The sequence below is a fragment of the Microtus pennsylvanicus genome, chromosome 17, assembly GCF_037038515.1.
Source record: "Microtus pennsylvanicus isolate mMicPen1 chromosome 17, mMicPen1.hap1, whole genome shotgun sequence".
In the NCBI taxonomy this organism is placed as follows: domain Eukaryota; kingdom Metazoa; phylum Chordata; class Mammalia; order Rodentia; family Cricetidae; genus Microtus; species Microtus pennsylvanicus.
This window is the reverse complement of record NC_134595.1, coordinates 33,885,692-33,904,955: the sequence shown is the minus strand read 5'-3', so window position 1 is coordinate 33,904,955 and position 19,264 is coordinate 33,885,692. Positions and strand designations below refer to the sequence as shown.

General features: G+C 50.0%; 1 protein-coding gene across 1 annotated transcript; it reads right to left on the bottom strand.

The window, feature by feature from the left end:
• Positions 1-14,597: 14,597 nt before the first annotated feature.
• Nppc (natriuretic peptide C) lies at positions 14,598-18,826 on the bottom strand. Its single transcript, XM_075951421.1, has 3 exons — positions 18,613-18,826; positions 17,931-18,241; positions 14,598-15,109 (listed from the first exon to the last, which is right to left on the bottom strand). Exons 1-2 carry the CDS (start codon positions 18,700-18,702, stop codon positions 17,951-17,953), a joined length of 381 nt encoding a protein of 126 aa, XP_075807536.1. The 5' UTR covers positions 18,703-18,826; the 3' UTR covers positions 14,598-15,109; positions 17,931-17,950.
• Between the last annotated feature and the right edge of the window lie 438 nt (positions 18,827-19,264).

Genomic DNA, 19,264 nt, shown 5'->3' with positions numbered 1-19,264 from the left:
CCCCTACCCTATACCTCTCCAGCCTCTGAACTTCCCTCCCCTTCCTGCCAGCTTCTCCTACATAACCAGCCATCTTGGCTACTTTTCCTCTTGGTTCCCATGTATCCCCTTTGCTCCCCGAACTCTTCTTTTCCTCCCTCACCAGCTCCCCCATGGCCCTGTCCACTCTGGACCCTTCTAGACGCCTCTGGCTGTGCTCTCCCTCATATCTACAATCAACCTTCTCCACCACACCGTGCGGCAGTCACGTCCTCATTTGCCATTCATCAGTCTTCAAGGTTCTCAGATCTCATATTTTCCAAGTGATTTTTCTCTCCAAAGACAGCCACCTTCCTACAGTTGCTATGCCAACTCCCTTCCCTATCACCGTGAATTATATTTTTGAAAAAGTCTGTCTAGATAAGGGCAAGTTACTTTTTGTTAGTGGTTTGTTTAACAGACACTGATAGTATCTACAGACATTTCCCATGCGTCTCTAGGAATGTAGTTGGAGGTTTGCTAGTGATGTCAGAGGTCAAAAGGCTCACACCCTGATTCTCGGTGGTAGAGCAGAGTCCACACCCGGTAGGAACAGAAAGGCAAGCTACACTGGATACTCCAGAAATCGTGGGGGAATGATTTGCATTTGATCATAGAAAGTGATATGTTCATAGATTTTAGGATCGGGACACAGATTTCTAGGAGCTAATCTTCTGCCTCCAAACCATGTTGGGCTGGGTGAATCTGGCACATTGCTGGGGAGCCTGGGGCTATTCATAATCGCTCCAGTCAACTACATCGGAGACCCAGATCTTGGAGGGGGTCTGTGATCAACTGCCCCAATTGTGGATATTACTTATTGGTTTCTAGATTCTACAGATGTCTCAGAAGGTCCCAGAGCTGTGGGGCCCGGCCTGAAGGAGAGGCTGCAGGTTTCCAGGCCTGCCCAGGGAAGCTGTTGGCCAAGGTCGGCATCCATCTGTTGGCATGTTTCCCAGGGTTCTGTGGGGTTGTGAGCCCCTGGGTTATGGGGCTCACAGATGTAGACAAGCTCATATACATGAGGGGGACTTGGGCTGAATGAGGGGTTGGGTTCCATGGGTAGGACTGCTTGGCTGAGATGTCCAGTGCCCACCTCCCTGTCAGGGAGCAGGCTGTGCCTTAGCCCCTTTTGTGCTGCTTTGGCAAAACCCCCGAGTCCATATCATTTATGGAGAATAAAATCTTCACAGTTCTGGAGCTCAGAAGTCTCAGATCAAGTCTGTGGTAGGTTTGTTGTCTGTCTCCAACATGGTGACTTGGGCATTGCATCTGATGGAAGAGAGGAAAGCTATGTCCTCAAAAAGGGACCGAACTTCCTCTGGAAATCCTTTTATAATTGTATCATTCTATTCATGAGATAGAGTTCTCATGACCTGAACGATACCCAAAGGTCCCACTCCCTCACACATGGATTCTGGGTGACACATTCAGACAACAGCGGGCCAGAAACCTCCAAGATGCTATTGGGGTGTATAGCAAATGATTGCACATTGATATCCCAGCATGCAGTTTAGTACCAGGATAGAGACCGATGCCTGTCTACATCACCGAGTTGGTTATACCAAGAGTGGCAGCAACAGAGACTCCTAGGAACTTTATTCTTTTTGTTCCTGAGAAGTTTGAAGAAATCCTCTCAGGCCTGTCTCAGACTGCCCACAGAGAAACTGGGGCAGGACCCAACAAACTAGTTTAAAAGCAAATCTGAATGCTAAGGGCCCTAGAATAGCATTAGGGTTTTTGAACTCCCATGCAGTTATGACACCTTACCACCAGAGGGCACCATCAGGCTGTGGTTCACCTGTCTTCGCCTGCTTTCAGATTCCTTATCAGGACTGCTCAAGTCCGGGTATGACTGGCTCACAAACGCTCTCGTGTTTGGACTGTACCGTACTGTGGGTCTAGTTCTCGCTCAACTGTGGAACCAGCATGTTTCTGCGGTGGTTGAACCTACTTGGCAGGGCTTGTTTTGTTTGTAATAGAAAAGAAATGAACAAAACCAAGCAAAAAGAAAACACTGCGGTCAGAAATAGACAAGGTGTTCATTAGAAGTCAGGACCCTGAAAGACGGGAGGCAGTTGCTCCGTGACCATTTTTTCCTTCCCTGTTCCCGGAAGTCTCTACTTACTTCCACTGTGTGCAGGGTCCCTGCTCGGAAGGCCTAGCTGGCCTGAGGGACTACTTCTTTCCTCTGCCCCCCTCCTCCCTCCACACACTTCCCCTTTAAGATCTCGAATAAGCTCTAATTAACATATAAGTGTACCTATTGGAAGTGTTTGACATGTTTTAAGTTTGATGGATTTTGACAAATGTAGACACCACCCCACTGACTTAAAAAAAAAACCAACCCAGTACAGCTTTCATTATTCTGAATTTATAATTCCTGTCTCATGTAATAGTCAAGATTATTCTGATAAGTAAAAGCAGAGTTATAACAGCAGGAAACATTGTAAATATCTCACATAATAGGAAAGACTAAATAATTTTCCAGCATCATGCAAAGAAATATTGGTCAGGCTATAATTGCATTTCACATCTGCCAGCAACGCCTGCTGCAGTTGGCATTGCGCTGCGTGCTTACTGACAAGTAGTTTGACTACATAAAAATTTTAAATGCATACTTAAGCTAGTCACAGAATTCTTGGTATAGCTGGATTGTGCAGTTCTTATGGTTGACTTGTGCAGGTTGTAGCGGGCTCTCAGGTACAGTTGGGTGAGTCAGGAAGGGTGGTGCTGTGCCCAGTTCTAGCCCCAGCAATGGCTTGGGTTGCAACTGTTTACAGCTAGGAGGACTAGGCTGTCTACAGGCATGGATGGCGGGGATGGCGTATGCAACTGCAGGCAGCAGGTTGGAGGGACTTACTGGGTTTCTTTCTTCTTGAGCGCTGTCTTTGGCTGCCGCTTTAATACACAGAGACCCGGGGTGCTTCTCTAGAGGTGGGTTCTGGGCAGGGGAGATAGCTCAACTGATAAAGCGCTTGTCTCACAAGCGTGAGGGTCTGAGTTCAGTCCCCCAGAACCCATGTAAAAACAGCCAGGCAGCAGCATGTGCCTGTCATCCCAGCGCTGGAGAGGCGGCGACAGGAAGATTCCTGGGGCTTGTTGGCCAGTGAGTCTAGCCAGATGGATGAGCTCCAGATTCAGTGAGAGAGAGGGGCGGTGACACTCGCTCCCTCTCTTCTTCCTGCATCTGAGTTGTCAGACTCCGGAGGAGGTTTGTGGAACCCAGGGCAAGCTTGCCAGGGACCCTCCCTGATTACACAGGCCGTTCTTCCTGCCCCCAGGACTCTGGGGGTTTATATGAGTACCGTGGAAGGACAGATGACATCTATTAGATTCTACATTTGTTTAGTTTAATTCTGCTGTTATCGACTTGGTTGTAACCACAATGCTTTATTTACTCAACATTTTATTGAGTGTTTAAAATGTCCTGGAGCTTAGATGTTAGACGTTCATTGTGAACAAGCCAAAATCCTGCCTCATGGCATCTCCACCAACAGAATATATTAAGACAGGGCAGGAGGAAACCAGAGCCACAGACGGTGATCCCAGGACAACCATAGATAGCCTGGCTGGGGAAGGCCTGATTGAGAGATGGGCATTTGAACAGAGATGTGAATGAAGCAAGCTGGTGGATTAGTCTGTGGCAAAACCCTTGAGACCGCGCACTTTCTGAGGAAAGGAAGTTTGTGTTATTTATTCGAGACAGAGTCTTGCAGAGCCAAAGATGATCTTGAACTCCTGATCCTCTTGAATTCGACTCCCAAGAGTTAGGATGACATATCCCATCCCACCCAACTGAAAAAGGTTGATTTAAAAAAAAAAACCTCACAGTTTCAGGGACCAAACATCTGGGATCAGCTGGGTTCAGCCTCTTAGGAGGAACCTTTTGGCTGTGACACAGCAGGGCAGAGATGGAAGAGGGAAAGAAAGGACCTCACATGGAAGGACCAGCTGGATGCGTGGGGTAGCAGTCACCTGTTAGCGGTTTGCTGCCTTCAGAGCAGAAGCACTAACCCCCATGAGAGCAGCCGTAAGACCCTAGTCACCTTCTGGTGGCATGTGCAGGTTCTCTCACCTCTTACACTGACATCAGGGAGACCCTCCCAGAACATTCGCTCTCGGGGATACCCTTGAATCATCACCAAGACATAGCAGTAAGTGACTGGACCGTGAGAGCATCTGAGGAAACAGCTCAGGGACTCGACCAACGCAAAGGCTCTAGGTGGGAGGGGACATGGCGGGTTGGAGAAAACAGGGAGTAATGCTGGGAGCAGGGAGGGCCACCAGGAGCCTCTTGCTGTTGGCCTGGGAACAGATGGAAGAGGCCGAGCAGAGGATGGCCAAGCGTGCGGAGAGACCCGGCATGCATGGACAGCACCCACAGTTTGCATTAGAGGGGGAGAGGGAACAGAAGAGATGGCTTCCGGCTTCCTGCTGAAGACTCTGATGCGGGGACATAGATGGCTTGAATCAGCTGTATAGCTCGGGAGAGACCAGAGCCTCACAGTTCGGGCTTCAGCGCGCTCTGCAGAGCAGCCCCCATATGCCTTGTTCTTCACTGACAGAGTGTGCCAACCGACAAGAGCCATCAGGGCAGCTGATCGCCTGCAGCCTTCTGACTGGTCTGTCATCCTTGCCTATCATGGATACCCCTGCAGCTCTGAGCGTGCAGGTTCTATCTGCCCCACCACGCTATCTCCAATCTCCAGGTATTGGTCTTAAGGGCGAAAGGTCTCAGAGACCACAAGGCAGGAAACAGCAGAGTGGGGTGTGGCCAAGGGGCAGAGGAGGCGGAGCACCAGGGCAGTCAACTTAGAGGACACGAAGAAGTCTTAAAACCTTGGTGCCGACAGTGCAGAGTAAGGAGGCAGTTCTGCTGTTTTTGAAATGGACTATGTACAGGGATAGGAAGGGTTAAAAAGGCCCTTTCTAGCTCCCTGCTTCTTCCCCCTCTTTCTTTAGAAAAGTTTTACCCTATAACCCAGGCTGGCCTCACACTCATAGAAATCCTTCTGCCTCAGCCTCACAAGTTATAAGTATGCACCTCTACACCCAGCCCTGATTGATTGATTGATTGATTGATTTATTTCTTGAAACAGTGAAACATTTATTTTCTTTTTTTAAAAAAAGTATGCATTTATCTTTTAAAGAGAAAAGGATGACTTCAAAAATGCCAGGGCGTTTACAATCACAGATACCCGGTGCCACTATTTCCTGGGTCATTTAGCCAACAGTCCATGCACTGCCCTGCTTTAGTGTAAGCAGCACAGCAGCGGACAGGCGGATGCTGAGCTAACAGCCTCCGTTCTCTTAGATCTGTGACCACATGGACATCTTCATGTGTTAGGACGTTTTTAAAATTGATTTTATTGAGCTATACATTTTTCTCTGCTTCCCTCCCTTACTCTCCTCTCCCCTTCAGCTCCCATGATCCCCATGCTCCCAATTTACTCAGGAGATCTTGTCTTTTTCTACTTCCCATGTAGATTAGATCCATGTATGTTTCTCTTAGGGTCTTCATTGTTGTCTAGGTTCTCTGGGATTGTGAATTGTAGGCTGCTTTGCTTTATGTCTAAAAGCCACTTATGAGTGAGTGCATGTGATATTTGTCTTTCTGATCTCTTTCTGTACAAACCTCCTCACCTGCTGCCCTGGTCCGAGGTCATCTCTAGGAACATAGTCACTTTGGATTCAGTTGCTGATAGCAGAACATGGCCCTTTGTTCCTTCTGTTATTCAGTCCCCTAGTCACTCCAGGACTGTGACTCCACTGTGAAGCTCTTATCCCTATTCTCATCAGAAGGGAGCAGAGCAGAAGCCTTTGGCTTGTCCTTGGCTACAACGGATGTTCACTGAGTCAGGGACATGAAGATGAGACCCTCTCCTCACCATGAGGAATTCGGGACCTTTTGGTGTGGAGTAGAATATCTTGGCCCTGATGATGATGACATGACGGCTTTTATGCACCTGGGAGACAACTGTTCTTCCAGCTGCATGTTTGCGGGCATTGGTGAGCATGAGACCTTCACTTCTTAGCAGAAGCAGGAAGAATTGGGGGTGGGGGTGTTACCTGGGTGTAAGGCTATTTCAAAGGACAGGGACAAAGACTTGAAGAGGAAGGAGGGGTAGCCTGCCAGTGTCACTCACCTCTCACCATAAGGGGTTGATTTGCTGGACGAAAGGCCCAGGGGCCAGGAACATAACAAGAGAGGCATTTGAGGAGACTTTGGATGCGGTGCAGCAGCACTGCCTGGGCCGTGTGAGTCCAGAGCCAACCCAGCCTCAGGCCTGGGTGCTCAGAAAGCTGAGGGTATCGTCCTAGAGGAGACTGACAGCGGGCAGGGTCAGTGTCCCTAGGGAGGCTGTGAGCCACCGGCTGTCATTTTGGAGGAAAAGGAAAGGTCTGTGGGTTTGTCAGGAGATGAAATGTTCCTGGGGTTTCCCGGGCGATGGGCTGACGCTGTGTGTGTGTGTGCATACATGCGTGCGTGCGTGCGCATGTACGTGCGTGCGTTTGTGCGTGGAGTTGTGTGGGGTTATGTGTGTGTAGCTGTGTGTGTGACTTGGGTGTCATTGTTTTAGCATTTACTTGAAAGCTGGGAAAGCGTGGGTGATGGGGTGGGGGTGGAATGTGCTGTAGTAGCCAATGGTCTCAGGCCGTCTACCTGGTGCTGTAGTAGCCAATGGTCTCAGGCCGTCTACCTGGTGCCGTAGTAGCCAATGGTCTCAGCCCGTCTACCTGGTGCTGTAGTAATCAATGGTCTCGGGTCGTCTACCTGGTGCTGTAGTAATCAATGGTCTCAGGCCGTCTACCTGGTGCTGTAGTAGCCAATGGTCTCAGGCCGTCTACCTGGTGCCGTAGTAGCCAATGGTCTCAGCCCGTCTACCTGGTGCTGTAGTAATCAATGGTCTTAGGTCGTCTCCCTGGTGCTGTAGTAGCCAAAGGTCTCAGGCCGTCTACCTGGTGCCGTAGTAGCCAATGGTCTCAGCCCGTCTACCTGGTGCCGTAGTAGCCAATGGTCTCAGCCCGTCTACCTGGTGCCGTAGTAGCCAATGGTCTCAGCCCGTCTACCTGGTGCTGTAGTAATCAATGGTCTTAGGTCGTCTCCCTGGTGCTATAGTAGCCAATGGTCTCAGGCCGTCTACCTGGTGCCGTAGTAGCCAATGGTCTCAGGCCGTCTACCTGGTGGTGTAGTAATCAATGGTCTCAGGCCGTCTCCCTGGTGCTGTAGTAATCAATGGTCTCAGGCCGTCTACCTGGTGCCGTAGTAGCCAATGGTCTCAGCCCGTCTACCTGGTGCTGTAGTAATCAATGGTCTCAGGCCGTCTCCCTGGTGCTGTAGTAATCAATGGTCTCAGGCCGTCTACCTGGTGCCGTAGTAGCCAATGGTCTCAGCCCGTCTACCTGGTGCTGTCGTAGCCAATGGTCTCGGGTCGTCTACCTGGTGCTGTAGTAATCAATGGTCTCAGCCCGTCTCCCTGGTGCTGTAGTAATCAAAGGTCTTAGGTCATCATCACAGCAGCTCCGTGAGGGAACGCCACGGTGCACCATCTCCCAGAGGACGGCTCTCCTGGCCAGCAGGGGTGATGCTAGGAACACGCCAGACTCTCCCTACAGCCCTGGGAGCTCCCACTTCTGGATCAGACTCAGCACAGCACAGGCTGGGACTAGATGTGTGACTTTATTTGAGACGCAAGACACACATTGTGTATTTTTCTCACTTAAAGTGTCCCTGTTCAGTGAACTTTTTTTTTGCTGGTATCATCTCAGCATCACACAGCTCACACAGTCATGTTCAGGCTGCCTCTCATTCCTCTCCAAAAGAAGTTCCGTATCCATTAGCAACCTCCCTGCTTACCACTCTCCGTACCGTCCCCTTCCTGATGCTGCCGGACTCTGCACAGGTTTGCCTGGTCTGGCCTTTTCTGCAAACCGAGTTATAGACCATACAAACTTCCATTCTGCCTCCTTTCACCTAGCCTGATGTTCTCAAGGTTTATCTGTGCTGTAATGTAAATTGTTTCTTTAGATTCTCTCATTGCCAAATGCCGTTCCTTTGTATGGATGCCACACAGCTTCTTTACCTACCCGTCAGTTGGTGATTGCTCAGATCTCTTCTAATTTTAGTTACGAACAACACCGCTCTGGATGCTTGTGTGTGCGTGTATGTTATAGGTCCTACCAGAAACACACAGGAAATTAAAAAGCCATAGCTGCCTTATTAAGTGTGTGCTCTTAAGACAGTGACTGTCACGGGTGGGCATCACTCAGAAAGTGATGCAGACCTTTGCTTTGGGGAAGGCCCAGGAGAGGCAGATGCCAGGCCCTGACAACAGTGTCACAGATGGACACTGAATGCTGTGAAATGTCCTCACAGGCTCATGTGTTTGAACACTTGGGACCCAGCTGGTGGTGCTGACTTGGGATGTGGGGCCTGGCTGCGGGAAGTGAGTCATGGGTAGGTGGGGTGGAAGGGTCAAATGCCTGCTCCACGCCTGTCTGAAGTCTCTGCTTCTTGGTCCAGGACAGTGTGAGAAGCAGTTCCTACTGTGACGGACTGACTGCATCCCCTAAAACCGTGAGCCAAAAGAAATGGCCCGACAGTGGCTTCTCCTCAGATGTCTGGTCACTGTGATGAGGAAAGTGACACAGACGTTGAGAGGTCTCTGTGTGTCACACATAGGGTATGAGATGTGTCTACAAGATAATCTCTGGACCTCGGGGGAAAAGTGTGAGCACAGGTGTCTTATGTGCATATATGCGTCTTACAATTTTACTACTATGAAAGTATTTTCATAAACTATGGTAGTAGTATAAATATGGATTTAATAAGTCTCATCAAAAACATCAAGGAACCACTGACAACTAAGAACAAGCTGTTGCGGAAGATGACAGCAGGCGTGGCTACCCGAGGGGGAAGGTTGAGTGAGAGAGGAAGGGAAGTAAGGAAGCTTGAAAGCAGATTCTCCAAGTTAAATGAGAAAGTCAGACAAGAAATATGAGAAATCAGGCCTCCTCATTGAAAGTCAAAATTTCTCCAAGTATATATATTTGGATCTAGTACATTACAGATATATTTTAAGAACACACACAAAGAGGGAAAGAATTGAAGCTTGGATAAAACTATCAAGTACAAATAAAAATAAAACAGGGAGTGTGGTGTGCACCTGTAATCCTAGCCCTTGGGAGGTGGAGGCAGGAGGACCAGGAGCTCAAGGTGACATTGTAAGTTTGAGGCCAACTGGGCTTATAAGACCCTGGCTCAAAACAAACTAACAACCACCTTTAACCCCCCACAACCCGATAAAATAAAGCAAGATAAAATAGCTCCCAGCACTTGGGAGGCAGAGGCAGGTAGATTGCTATAAATTGGAGGCCAGTCTGACCTACATATCCAGTTCCAGGTCAACTGAGGTGACATAATGAGACCTTCTCTCAAAACATTATAAGGTAAAATAGATTTGACAATGTTCAGATGGGAAAAAATTGAATTGAGGGTTAGAGTTAGGGTTTGGGAGTGTGAGGCTCAAAACAAATTGTCTCAGCAGAGACTGTCACCAGATCTTGATAAACAAGACACAAATCTTGTTTCATTTGGTGTTTGTTTTGTGTTTAGAGACAGTATTGCTATGTATTTGAGACTGACTTTGAATTCACTTTGTAGATCAGGCTAGCCTTGAACATGCAGTAATCCTCCTGCCTCAGTCTCTCAAATTCTGGAATTACAGGCATGTACCAGCAGGTGTGGCTTAAATCTTTGGTATTTTTCAGTCTGTGAGAATTGAGGATTGCTTATTACCATATCATAATCTCATCTATCCTAATATACATGCAAACATCAAATATTTGTTACTGACAAAAGTCTAAATATAAAAAACTCCAATATCATTATTGGCCTTCAGTAAATCAAAAATAGTGAAAAGAGATTGAGACGTGTAATACAAAAGGCAAAATTCATCAAATATTGACAGAATCCTCATACTATGTAAATATGCATTCCTCTTATTTTCAAAGTATTCACGCACCTTTACACAATCAATGAAAACACAGAAATGGATAGTTTAGCAAGGTAGAAAGTGTGTAAGAGCTGAGACCACACGCCATAAACTTAATACACATGAAACCAAAGTGAAGCCCTGATGCGCGGTAAGGGAGAAAGGCTGCCACGGGATATGGGATACGGGATACAAATGTAGCTGTACCCAGAAAGAAGTGTTTACCCCAGCACACAGATAAAAACACAGACAATGCTAGGGTTATGGTTCACGTTGATTGACAGCCTGACAACCTAGGAGACAAGCACGGCTGTTAGGATCGTCTAGATTGGCGTGGTCTCTGGCTGTGCCTGTGCGGGGTCATCCGAGTTGAGCTGGGCTGGCGAGACTCATTCTGATTGCCTGAGCAAAGAGAAGAGGTGCTCATCGGTCACCAGCCTTCACTTCCTGTCTGTGGATCAAGGTGAACAGTGCTTCAAGTGTCTGCCACCATGCTTCCCTTGCCATGATGGACTATACTCTCAAACCACAATCCAGAGCAAACCCTTCCTTAAATGGCTTTTGCTAGTTATGTTATTGTTTATGATGCCTGGACCCAATGCCTCAGTGAGAACTTCCACTCCCTGGGCGGAGGAAGAAAGAGAGGAGGAGAGAGGAGGACGAGAGTTAGTTTGCTTGCTGTCTCATCATATGATGTCCTCCGTCCTGTCACAATGAATCAAGAAGGCCCCAGACAGCTACCATTGCAATATTCTTGGACTTTCCAGACCCTGGAACAATGAGCTAAATAAATCTCTACTCGTTATAAAGTAGAGCTCTGTTTCATAAAGCAAAACACTGCTCAGGTGTTTTGTTAGAGCAATAGAAAATAGATTTATGCACCCTGACCAATACTGACTCCCAATGTACTTTTCTATTTATAGAAAATAGATTTATGTACCCTGACCAATACTGCCTCTCAATATACTTTTCTCAAACTAGAGCGTGGGCAACTCCTTCTGCCACCCTACCTCTCTTGCCTTGCCTGAGGGCTTTTCTCAAGGCTCTGATTGTGTCCCAACATCATGTCCTTGCCGATCATCCCCATGGCCTCCTGCCCTGCACAACCCTTTTCCCGCCACCTGCTCTGAGGGTGTGCTTAAGAAGCGCTGCAAGCCACTTGCTTGGCTGGGGAACCTAGAAATCTGTCTCCAGCGCCTCATCACTTCCGTGCCTCTGTACGACAGAGTGCCACGTTTAGAACTACACCTTCGGTCTCTCTATTGGATATTTTGGGAGCCCAAAGTCAGGTTTGTGGACCTTGCCCTGCTTCTGCTGTTGGCAGCTGTACACCCAGGACCAGGCAGGCTTGCAGGCTTGGGAACACCTCCATTGGGTGCCCTGACTCCCTTTGGATTTGAGGGCTTCAACAAAGGGCTTCCAAAATTTGTTGAAACTTTGGTCTAGGTTTCTCTGCACTAGTGTGTGTGTGTGTGTTTGTGTGTATGCATGCACAGGGAAGCCACAAGATGCTAGGTGTCCCATTCTATCATTATGAAGTTCAGTGAGGGCCTTTCACTGAACCTAGAGCTAGACCGGTAGTCAGCAAGTCCCAGTGATCCTCCTGCCTCAATTCCCCATAGTGCCAGAGTTACAAGTCTGAGTGAGGTCATGCTTGGCTTTTTAGGTAGATGCTGGGCATTATAACTCCAGATCGTGTGCAGCAAATGCTCTTATCAGTGGAGCCCTTCCCAGCCCTGCAGATAGGTTTTGGAGGTCTATTCTTCGACTATCCTGAAAGCATGTCTAAACACCATACCCCACTTGCCCATGTGTTCACATCCTGGGAGCTCCTACCGAGGGTGTCTTCTGGGACACCCGGAGGCCTAACGCCTTCTAGAACATGGACTTTCTGTTTCTCTGCTGTACTTTTGACCACCCCACCCAAATGGCCCTGCACATGGGGTGTCTAACACTGCCAAGGGTCCCTCCTTGTCCCAGAGGACCAGAACACCCGCCAGCCCCAACACTGCAGCCATGTCTCCAGATGCTGGCAGTTACTGTCTCCCACGTGGGAGAGAAGCGCAGGTCTCCAGGCAACGTGAGATGGAATGCTGGGAACCAGGAAGGAGGACAGGAAGCTTCAAGCTCTTGGGCTATACCACTAAGGAATACCTAAGCCCTCCAAACAGTTCCAGTTTCCAGTTACTTACTGAATGTTTGTCAACCCCTCTCAGTTTCTAGCAGAATTCCCAGGCTGGGATGGTACGTCTCTGTTGCTACTAAGGAGGCAGACTCGGGACTTTTAAGTTTACATTCGTTACTTTCCTCCTTGCTCTGACAAAATACCAGATAAAAGAACCTTGAGGAGAGAAGGGTTTGGTTCTGACACAGACCAAAGGCGCAGTCCCTCACGGAGAGGAAGCACCATGGCATTAGGGAGCAGTCAGGCAGCAGAGGGAGATGAATGTTGGTCCTCAGCCCCCTTTCTCTTTTATCACATGCATGGATGTGTCTGCGCATGTGCCTGAGGAGGCCAGAGCCGTGCTGGATTCCCCGGAGCTGGAGTCAGAGGAAGTAAGCTACCCAGTTCTGAGACTTGAACTCGAGTCCACTGCAAGAGTAACACACGCTGCTAACCATTGAGCCATCTTTCCAGCTCCGTTTCCAGGTTTCTGTCTGGATCCCCAGCCTCTTGGTTATCCCACCTCACTGAACCAATCTAGAAACTTGCTTACAGACACGCCTCGAGGCTGATTTCCTAAGCACTTCTATAAGCTGACACAACATTCACCTTCGCAGGAGAACAGTTGTCTAGTGACATCTAGGACACGTGACAATAGCTGGAGTCTGGCCTTACTCATGAGGGTTGATATTGCCAACCGTGGGTCTTGCCTGTTGTTCGGGGATAACACATGGAATGAAGGCTGCATAGGACAGTATTTGTAGCAATGACTCACGAGTCCTTATCAGTCCTTGGCTACTGGCTACACCCCAGGGATGACCATTGGAAAGCCCCCTTTGTCTCCGGTGGTAATTCCCTGGATCACAGAATTCCTGGCCCCTTCTGTCTGGGCTTGAAGAAGAAACACCTGCACCATCACCACCAAAGCCAAAGTACGACCATCTGCCTGACTCTTGTCACCCTTAAGGCTCTTGCATACCCCTCTTCCTCCTCTGGTAAGGGGTGCTCACCTGAATGGCAGGCTGAGGCACTGGTGTGGCCGGGGTGCTGAAGCTCTCACCCTGCCTGACACCCTGACACTGGTACTGGGTCTCTAGCCATAGACGTGGGAGCGAGACAGAGGAAGGAAGGCAGCCACACCCATGACCGGTCAGTTGGCCCCCAGGAGGGGGTTGGGAATGTCCCCTCAGGTCCTGGAAATTGAGAAGATGGGAAAGGCTCCAGCCTTCTCCAGCTGGGTTGCATCTTTGTGCTGGCCACCCAGATCTGTGAGAAGCTGCTGCTGGAGAGAAGGTCATGGATCTGGTGGCCGCAGAAAGACCAGGTGTTGTCAGGTACTCCCCCGGTGATAGCTGTCTCCTGGAACTCTCCGGCTAGGCCTGCTGATCCCACGGCACAAGGCCACACACATTCCCAGTCCACCTGGTATCATGATGTCACCAAGAGAGTGTTAGGTTTTTATTCTTTCCCCCGGGTCTTGTTCTGTAGGCCTGGCTGGCCTGGAGCTTCTTGTGTACCCAGGCTGGACTCAGTCTCGTGGCCGAATATTCTCCTGCCTCCCTGGTGCTGGGGATACAGGAGTGTGCCACCACCCTCGGTTGGGAGGGGCTCTCTTCGGCTCTGCTTTCCTCTAATGGGGTCAGAGGTCAGGGAAGACGGCACAGTCGTGTCTTTGAAAAGAGGATGTGGTGAGATTACCACTGAATTATTTAAAAGTTTCCTGCTGATTTCAGGAAAAGAGATTCTAATCTAAATGATATTCATAAATTCCGAATCATTATTCATAATTTCACACTCAAAGCTTAGGAACTGTGATGGTTAGTAGGCTTCCTCCCAAAACACACCCCACGGGGTGTGCGCATGTGAAATCTGGCCATTTCTGCTCATTCTCAGAGGTGTGTGGCCTAAGGTTCCCTCTGACCACTGCAGCTCATACGGGGTTACAGGGAGCTGCCCACCCAAGGTTTTGGAAGCACGAAAGAGGCTTGCATATGACAACTTGAAAGTCCCATGAGGCATACAGAAACCTCACTCCTGAGACAGAGGGGGAATTTGGAGCAGTTTTCTTCTCCTAGCAGAGAGAAGGGGAGCTGGAACTGGGGACCCTAGAAAGTAGTCGAACCAACCAGTTTAACTCCTGACATGGTTCCCAGGCGCCGGGTCAGAGCTGGCAGTTACCCCGCGGTGGTCCACATGGCCAGCCCAGTTCTGAGAGACCAACTTCAGTGGGTAGATGGGCAGATAGAGGGAGGAGCCTGCACTTGGCCAGGTTCCCTCAGGGATTCCGACACAGAGAAAGTCGGAGTCGGGGACCTGACTGACAGAGCTATTTGGAGGCAAATGCCTGGTCTTACATACTCCCTTTGCTCAGCCTAATTTTTGAAATAAAAAGGAATGAATAAATAAAGACAGTTTTCAAGATGTTCATGGAATGGCTTTTCTTTTTTTTTTTTTACATTTTTTTTCAACTAGTTAGGACAAAAACATTACAATGGTTGGCTTCTTTCATTTAGTTACATAAATAAAATTTTTATAAATATCTCTTTATAAACAATATAAATAGCTTTACAACATAAATACATTTATGCATGACGTGAATTTACAAACAGCAATGTTTTACAGCTGGTTTTGTCAGTCACTTTAAAAACTGTCTCTTGTCATCAAGTCGGTGTAGGAGTGTGTGTTTCATGTATATAATATATATATAATATATAACTTTTTATTTTTCATTTTCAAAAAAAAACCCCAAACAATAAAATCATCCCCTCCCCTCCCCAAATAATAATAAAACAGCTGGTGTTGTGTATTGCCAGTACCAGGAGGAAAAAAAATAAAAAGAAATGTAAAAGCCACATTGCGTTGGAGGTGTTTCCAGATGCTGGAGGCGGATGACCAAGGATGACCTCAGAGCACGGAGCAGTTCCCAATCCTGAAACACAAAGTGGACACAGGACGCTCAGTTCTGACCTCTTAACTGAAAAAGGCCAACTTACAGGGTCGTTCTAGAACCTTTCCCTTTGATCTACAAGTCCTTGATTGGCACCGGCTGGCCCAGCACAGGTGGAGCCATAACGCCGGCCAGACACGCCCCCCCCTCCATTCCCCCAAGTTCTAACTATAGGCTTTGCTCTCCGCAATGGGTGAGACACACCGAGGAATGGCGGGGCTCTTTTCGGCTCAGTTTTTGCTGTAACGCAAACCCTCGGGCCGTTGCTTTCATCTGGTTTTGTGTCTGCTTGGCCGCGTAGGGGCAAAGAAAAGAATATCTCAAGGTGTGTGCAGGGTGTCCCATTCTGAGCTCAAATCCTTGCTTAGATTTGACTTCCCAGATGGCCCTGAGTCGCTTTGAGCTCACCCATAAAATGGATAATAGCCACCTCTCAGAGTTGGCGCTGGGATTCAACAAAGGGCCACATATTAAGCTTCGGCAGTGTCTGGGTCACAGCTACCCAAGAGCGAAGAGCGTTTCCTTTCCTAGCTAGCCGGTCTCAGAAACTGGTTGCTTCCAGGAATGAGCAGCCATGCTGGACTGGTGCGGTTTGAAGGATGAGTTAGGCGATGAGCGCTGTACTCAGTCCCTACCAGTGGGGGCGCTAGTGCTCTGTGTTCTGAAAACAGGCAGCCATGCAGGGCCCTCCTAAAGGACGGCTCTCACAAAGGGGCCAGGGCAATTCTCCCTCACTGGCTTCTCTGCCTGTGTTTCAAGTGTGATGCTCCTGAATCCCAGGGGCAAAGTGTCCATTGAGGTCTTGGCCACACCAGAGTCTCTGTCAATAGTATAATCAAAACCTATAACCATCAGCGACAGTCATTATGATGGTGCTTGGGGCCAAAGTGGAGACATGATCACAGCCTCGGGACTTCTCGTCAGTATGAAGAACGAGCCTTGCGCTCTTCCTAAAGACCAGGCGCACCTCATTGGTCTGTTCCACCAGGAGTCTGCAGGGTTGGGAGGGGTGAACTCTCTGTCCTCTCACTGGGGCTGGGATAGAGAAGGCTAAGGCTTCTCTCTGTTCATTTATGCCGGGAGAACTTCTAGGAGGCTGTTTACCTCCCCTGGCCAATGGGTCCAGAGCCGTAATTGTCTTGATTTCCCCTCCATAACATTTCTCACCACCCTGTGCCCATGGATGCCCAAGACTAAAGCCAAGGCACCTTTAGGGAAGCACATCCCAGGCACTCACCCAGAGGTTAACTGACTCTGAAGTCCATTCTTGGCACTTAAAATCACAAACTGAAAATCCAAGTCCTAAGATTCCATCTCTTAGGGATTCCCACAGAAGGCGCCACAGTGGTAGCTCCAAGACTTGCCCATAAGTACCAGGATCAGTTCTCTCCCCAAATAAAGGAGAGTAGAGATCCCAACACCCTGCAGAACAGGAGCAAGGTACGAGGGGGGCTCAAGACTGGGCACAGAGGAGTGGGCCAGCTGAGATTCAGAGCCAGGGACACTTGGCGGAGCTGCTAAACTGGGCATGTGTTTTTCTGGTCGCTGGCCAATATTTCAAGATCCTTACTGGGTATGATGTGGGTTCCAGAGGGTCTGCCCCTTAAGCTACTTGCAAATTAATGTGAGGGCACAAACAAGGTCATAAAGCACCATACTTCTGTGCAAGTCTCTCACGCTGTAAAAAAGACTCCTGCGAAATGCTTGGGAGGTGTTCCTGTTCCCTATGGGAAAAAGACTGGCCACCGGCCTCTAGGTTAGGGAGAGCAGCCTCCTCAACCACAGGGTATGGGGCAAGCAATGGCAGCTGGTGAGCAAGAGCCAAAGCTAGGAAGCAGAAGGGGCCCTCCTGGGAAGCAGTTATCTAAGTGAGGTTCTGTCCTTCCTCATCATCAGGGATTGAGAGCAGGAAACAATCCAGGAGGGTCTTTAAGTCACCGAGCAGCCTCCGATGGGGATGTTGGAATTGGAGGCGGCCAGAGACAGCCCAGAGCACAAAGTGGGTGGGGGTGGGGGTCAGGGTTGGAACAGAACTCATTTAGGAACGCTGAGTTCAAGGTTAGGGCAAGAAATAAGATTTAGCTTGTTCCTTTGCCTCTCTTGAAACAGGGTCACAAGCCCCAAGGGTTCATCTTGGGAGCCCCAGGGCTGCTACAACAGGATCCTGGATAGACCAGTTTGCCCACAGTTGGGTTTAGAGCAGGGGTAAGATTCAGAACGCCCCAGGCAGAAAGGTGTCTTGCTGCGGCCCACGGAAGCTCTTCTCTCCACGGTGAGGAGCGGGCATGTCTACGTGCCTGCCTCACTTCAGGGACATCAGAAAGGCGTTCTTGACACCCCGCTGCCAACAGAGCTGGCAGATAAATTTACTCTGGACTGGTGGAACACCTTTCTCTCGCTTTTTCCAGGATCTCTTTAACAATTTACCAGTTGGCTGGGTCCGGGCTAACATTGGTAGCTGGCCCGTGGTCCAGGGTGGGGTTGGGGACTCAGCCTATGCTAAGCCTGTTACTGCGTTTTTAGAGGAAGCCAGCCAGATAGGGTCCTCTAAGGCCGAACCCGATCTATGACCTTGCTCGTGTTCTCTTTACTTCATTTTCCTAATCTGTAAAACGGGATACGTGAGGTAGCAGGTAAATGTCTAGCTGACACTTGATCCCATGCCCGGATCGGTTGGGGGAAGGTCACAGAGCACAAGGATCAGGGAGGAGGAAATCAAACCGCTTGCACTAGGCAGTGATAGGACTAGGTTCTCCCTGGTGCAGAGCTAGGCGAGCTGGGAGAGTCTCATGGTATTACTCACCGCCGCCAGGGGTCGCTGCACTAACATCCCAGACCGCTCATGGAGCCGATCCGGTCCAGCTTGAGGCCAAAGCAGCCTTTGGACAAGCCCTTCTTGTTGCCGCCTTTGTATTTGCGCGCGTTGGGGTGCTCGTGCAGAAGGCGGGCCCAAGCAGCCCGGGACTTGGTGTCCACGCGCAGGTCCCGGAGCAGTCGCGATCGGTCTCCCTTGAGATTGGCGCCTCCGCTGCCTGGAGTCTTGTCACCTTTTTTCTGATTGCCACCAGCTGCCTGGGGCTCCGCCAGCTCCTCCCCTGGAGGGGTTCGCGGGCCCTATAGGAAAGAAGAGTGGGCAGGTGAAAGAGTACACGGATGTAGCGCGGGCGACTTTTGCGGGCCCCAGAGTGGAGTGGCCCTCCCCAGCCGTGAGCGCGCCCCCACTGATGTGGAACAGCTGAGTCCAGCATCCACCTGCCACGCAGCCCTTGCTCCTGCTCCTTCGGGAAGTCCCTTTCCCTTCCCGTGCCGCTTGTCCTGTTGGGCACATTGGGGACACTGGAGATGTGCATGACATTCTCCCGAAGCTGAGGAATGAATCAGAGAAGTCCTAGCTTTGTAGGCACAAGTCCGAAGGGTCTTCCTTTCCTGCGCACCGCATCCTCCCACGCCCCTCACAAACCAAGTGTCCCCGCAACAGCACCCACCTTTGGTGGCGTCCCGGGCTTGGCCTCGGAGAGCCGGAGTGAGAGTAGCGTTAGCAGCAGGGCACAGGCGATCAGCTGGGAGAGGTGCATGGTGCCGATGAGGCCGAGGGTGCAGTCTGCAGCTGGGACGGCCGGTGAGCAGTCCGGCAGGCAGATGCGGAGCAGGCTGGCTAGGCGAGCGCGGGTCCCACTGCTGCACGGCGCCGGCTGGGTGCGCTCTGAGTCCGTGGCTCGGCTGGTGCCTTTATAATCCAACCTGCCGCTGATGTCATCTTCCCGCCCACCGGGCAGCCAGGGCCAATGGCACAGCGCACGAGGCCGAATCGACGGCTGGGAGGGGGGCGCGGGGGCTCCCCCTTCTGCCCCCACCCACATCCCACCTCCAAAGAATCCCGCGGCTCCGCCGGCTGCGCTCAGAGCCACAGAGCGGCGCGCAGAAGAGAATTTCATTTGTAGAATGAGCTCGCTCTAGTCCTCAGGCTTCTAGGCGTCCAGTGCGCTGTGTACCGACTGGGTCTTCACCACGAGCCCTGTTCCTGATATGCATCTGTACTACTCTTGCAGGTGCAAAGGCTTAGAAGAAATGTCCTTTATGCATAATTACACAGGTAGAAAGTTGGTGCAGCCTGAAATTCAAATAGATTCCTCTGTT

Coding starts and splice junctions, on each gene's coding strand:
- Nppc (XM_075951421.1), bottom strand. CDS start 18,702: ATGCACCTCTCCCAGCTGATCGCCTGTGCCCTGCTGCTAACGCTACTC. Junction 18,242..18,612: donor AGCCCGGGACGCCACCAAAG/GTGGGTGCTGTT, acceptor TCTTTCCTATAG/GGCCCGCGAACCCCTCCAGG.